Here is a 4,745-nt window from a genome sequence, read left to right on the forward strand (position 1 = left end):
TGGGGGTCTTTAAGAGGAGGCTTGATGCCTACCTAGCTGGGATCATTTGAGCCCAGTTTTTCTCCTGCCCAGGCGGGGGGTCGGACTTGAAGATCTACAAGGTCCCTTCAACCCTACTTCTATGATTCTATGATAAATAATTCATAGCATGGCAGTGGCACTAGAGAAGCCAAAGGATATGAATGCCTAGAGTGTCTGGCAGATTTTGCCTTTTCTAATAGAATCCAGAGTTGGCTTTGACTGCAAATGTGCTTGCGCAAAGCTCCCATTCAATTCCCAGCCTACTGGGAAGAATGGAGAGAGTTCCCATTGTGCTACTACATGGCTCCCACCCTGAGCATGAAATAATGGTTGCTTTGTGCCCAGGGTAGGCCAGACCTTTAAGACGGCTGTTTAACTCTTTGCATACGAAGCCAACTTATATAGCTTTGACGAGTATCGTTTTGTAAACTGGTGTGTGGACTGTCTCTTTGTCTGGCCTGTTTGTTGATGGGGTGTATTTAGGGGATATTTCTTACCTGCCATAGAACAGCTGGAAGTAAACAAATGTCACTGTCTTCTGAGGAGCTGTACATGACAGAGCAGGTCTGACTTGTTGGATTTAGACAGTCCTGTGTAGTTGTGAATTTGATTCCAGGTGACTAGACTGTGATGTGCACATCTGTATTTGTTGGGCAGTGGAGAGTAGTGGAGGTTGCAGTGGACAGGTGGGTGTAATTCCAGTGGCAACTCACAGGGTTTGAGAAGAGAACAGCTGTAGGGCCCTTGGTATAGCTGCAACTGTCAAAAACCAGATACAGCTCACAGACCTTGTGCTTTGGAAGTGGAGCCCAACCAGGCCCATTCCCAGAACCTGACAGTTACCTGTTCTGAGTGACTACCTTCCCCAACCACTTCCTTTCCTGAAAATACCAGTCTTAACCTTGGTGCAGCCCAGCAAACACATAGGGCTGCCCTACCCCCAGGACTTTCTATCCACACATTTGCTCTGAAGTTGCAATAAGGGTTTCAGGCCTCATGAATTTACAGATCTGTACTTGAAGTTTGTGACTTGCCAAGCAAGTGTTTTTGCTTTGGCCCCTGGGTTTTCCTCCTGCTCCTACATCAACCAGTTTTCTGTATTTTACTCAGTCCTTTCCTTGTTCTTTAGGTGTTGGGGTCCTTAGGGGGATTTGCTACTTATTTTTTCCGTTCCTACCTTTTTTTGTAATTCTCCTGCTGAGTGCCTAGAACTGAATACATTGCAATGCCTGCTGCTATTGTGACATTGTAAACAGCTCTGATTAAGGATGCAAGATTGCCATCAGGTTTCCCCAGTCTCTGCTGATCATAGGAACACATGGCTCATTACATCTACTAGTGCCCTTTTATCCCAAAGGAGGACAGAGCACTCTGCACTTTGCTAGCCTCATCCACAGCTGAGCTGTAGCTGTTTCTAGGGTAGGACACGGGGCATTACTGCACTCTCCTTGCTGTTCTATAAGCCAAGCACCTTGTTATTTATGCAAGTCTTGACTCAGTGACTCAGTTGCATTTGGACTTCCATCTGAACAGTCCACTGGAGACATTGCAGGGGCAGAAGAGCTGGCAGCAAGCTGCTTTTCCTGAGAGCTGCGGAGAGGTGGGCATGTTGGTCCCTTCCTGGCCAGTCCTGAGCAGCAGTGAGACCACGTTGCTCTGCAGGGAGAGACATCATGCCAGCCTGGGCAGGGATTGTCTGTGCTCAGACATTCCACCACTCTGCCTTTCAGTTTAGAATGCATTTTTACAAAAAGCTTTCTGCATGCTGCAGCTTTATTCTTCTGACTGCAGTGACCAGCCGCTGGTTTGGGTGCTGCCTGCATCCCACAGACACTGTCTATGTGGTCTCTCTTTGGTTCTGTTATTGCTCTACAATGAGTCACTCAGACCAAAGGCCTGTGGGAGCTCCAAGTCCTGCAAGCTCAAGAACAAAACCTTGGCAAGGGAAGCTTGCTGACTGAAAGACTCCTTTGTTGTGCCTGGAGCATCAAGCCATGGCACAAAGGGAGCTGATTCTCTTGCAGCTTTAAAAGGGTTAATGCCTGCAACTCAGACATTTTGCTAATGATGGGGGGTGGCATCACCTGTCCTGGCCTGACTGCCGGGTTTTCTTTTGCCAGGTCATCATTGAGAGATACAAGGGGGAGAAGCAACTGCCTGTCCTGGATAAGACCAAATTCCTTGTCCCCGACCATGTCAATATGAGTGAATTGGTAAAAATTATCCGGTGAGTGAAGCGTCCCAGGAACAACATGCCATGAGCCAGCCTTCGACTGTGTGCCAAGGGAACTGCAGGCTCTGAGCAGGTGGGACCATGGCCTGGCTGTTACCCTGGGACACAAGGGGGTGGTCTTAAGGAGGGGTAAGTGGCCCTAAGGGTGGTATTCTTGGAGACCAGACTTGGATACTCCTTTGTCTTCTATGCAGGCAGGGACACAAGTATTTCTTACCTGTCATAGAACAGCTGGAATTAAACAGGTGTCATTGGCTTCTGAGGAGCTGTACATGACAGAGCAGGTGTGACCTACTGGATTTAGACAGTCCTGTCTAGCTGTGAATTTGATTCCAGGTGGCTAGACCATGATGTGCACATATGTACTTGTTGGGCAGTGGAGAGGAGGTTGCAGTGGAAGGGTGGGTGTAATTCTAGTGGCAGCTTATCCCGAAGGAGGACAGACCACTCTGCACTTTGCTAGCCTCACCCAGCCAGTTTGTCTTGGGGGCTACCATACAGCATACCCTCCCTGCTTACTGTGTTTATGGCCCAGGGATCAGCCCCTGTCGGAGGGGAAAGCAGAGGGAGTGCCCCAGATCTCAGAGGGCACTAATTCTAAAGCCAGGATTTGAACTTAGGAGTTCCCAGCTTTGTTTCAGAGCTCAAACCACTGCACCCGGCCTGGCTCAAGACCATAGCTTTGAGACTGTAGCAGCCATTTGCTCTACATTGAGCAGATGGGTGTGCTCCTGGCAGTGCTGCTGACCTACCTAGTTCAGGGGTGCCCTGGGGAGGAAAGGCAGTGTGCCAGGGAGGGCTGGAGCATCTATTTCAGTAGGCAGAAAATGTTCCACTATCAGGAGCTCTGGGAAGCCAAGAGGTCTGAGTCCATCTCCTGTCCCTTTCTCCAGGGGCTCAGACCAGGAGAGAGTTCTGCCTAAGAGAAGAGCAGAGGCCTTCCTTCACTCTGCCATGGACAGCAGTGCTGGGGTAGCCCATTGAACAGGGGGGAGAGCTTTGAAGTCCTGTCAAGCACATGGGTACAAAAGCATCTGAGCACAGCTCCACACTTGTGTTGAAGTCCAGGGATGGCCACATCAGCACAGGAGCTCTGCTAGGAGGTGGCCCTAGCTGGGCAGGAGTGTGCCCAACTTAGCTTCTGTTCTCAAGAGCAGATGCTAGCAGGATTGCCAAGGTCTGGTCCCTGTTCAGCATGTGGGGGCTTCTTGGCCACCCAGGTCCCTTGTGGGGGGTGCTGCTAGGCACTTCCTTTGCCAGTCCTAGGCTGGTCTAACCACACTTCCTCCTCTGTCACCTTCAGGCGCCGCTTGCAGCTGAACCCAACCCAGGCATTCTTCCTCTTGGTGAACCAGCACAGCATGGTGAGCGTCTCCACCCCCATCTCAGAGATCTATGAGCAGGAGAAGGATGAAGATGGCTTCCTCTACATGGTCTATGCTTCGCAGGAGACTTTTGGCTACTGAGACCCAGAGAGAGACAGCACTTGGGGACAAACCAAGACTGTTGCACACAGGCCCTTTCCTAGGACAATGCAGCCAGAGGCTCATGGCAGGGGAGCCCCCATCCCACCTGCACCTGGAACACGACTGATGAAGCTAGTTCAGCACATTTGACTTGAGCGCCCCTGCCCTTTGTGTAGATTAGTCCCCATTCCCCACATGCTGCACCAGCCGCGCGTCTCCCCATCCCACTCCCCATTGTGAACTGCAGCTGCTCTTAGTGTGCTCTGTAAGTTTGTGCGTGTGTGTGTGTGTGTGTGTATGCATTTTCTTAGCCTAATGCCAAAATGGTTGGGCTGGTGGCAGGAAGAGGGGAGAGGGTGCTGCCTCCTTGGCCTTCAGCACAGGGAGGGGGTCATCCTCCGAGACTAATAAAGGGCAGGCGGTCTGCAAAAACAAACAATATCATTGCTCTTTGAGTTCTAATGTTAATTACACGCATATCAAATTCTTGGTGCTACCGAGTAGATGTAGGCATCTCTATAGGACTGTGGATAATGTATATCCTTTAGATTTATTTTATTATTAATTTGTTTTGGAACTGGGAGAGGGGGTAATTTTGCCTGTATCATGTAGATAAATAAACTGAGCTTCTTTGCACTTTAAAGCATAGTAGATACGAGAGCGGAGTTACCCTAATTTATATAGTTCTGACATATACAGCACTGCTTCTCTGTCAACATTTGTACCTTGGTTTCTTGTGTTCTCTCTTTTTTTAAATAAACCCAGTCCTTCCCCCTCTCTGTTGCATGCAGTTTTTTGTGGCAAAAAGACAGTTCACTCTCCCCCTTTTTTCATGTACTATACCAAAAAATTATATATGAAAAAATATTCCACCCAGTTAAATCTATACAAAAGTGTGCATGCATGTGTGTGTGTGTGTGTGTGTATAAATATACATACACACACACACATATATAAAATAAACATTAATTTAAGTTGTGTCTTGTAGGAATTTTCTGTTCCCATCTGGTTTGTTCACCCGTGGG

At 48.8% G+C, this 4,745-nt stretch overlaps 1 protein-coding gene across 1 annotated transcript in view; it reads left to right on the plus strand.

Moving 5' to 3' along the window:
* MAP1LC3A (microtubule associated protein 1 light chain 3 alpha) overlaps nt 1-4,499 on the plus strand; it is a 36,812-nt gene extending 32,313 nt beyond the window's left edge. The window contains exons 3-4 of the mRNA XM_019539733.1: nt 2,142-2,248; nt 3,558-4,499. Coding sequence (XP_019395278.1) covers nt 2,142-2,248; nt 3,558-3,720 — 270 coding nt within the window. The 3' untranslated portion in view covers nt 3,721-4,499. The remainder of the gene's footprint in view (nt 1-2,141; nt 2,249-3,557) is intronic.
* Nucleotides 4,500-4,745: the final 246 nt, after the last annotated feature.

Source organism: Crocodylus porosus, unplaced genomic scaffold (assembly GCF_001723895.1).
Source record: "Crocodylus porosus isolate Cpor-Errol unplaced genomic scaffold, CroPor_comp1, whole genome shotgun sequence".
In the NCBI taxonomy this organism is placed as follows: Eukaryota; Metazoa; Chordata; order Crocodylia; family Crocodylidae; genus Crocodylus; species Crocodylus porosus.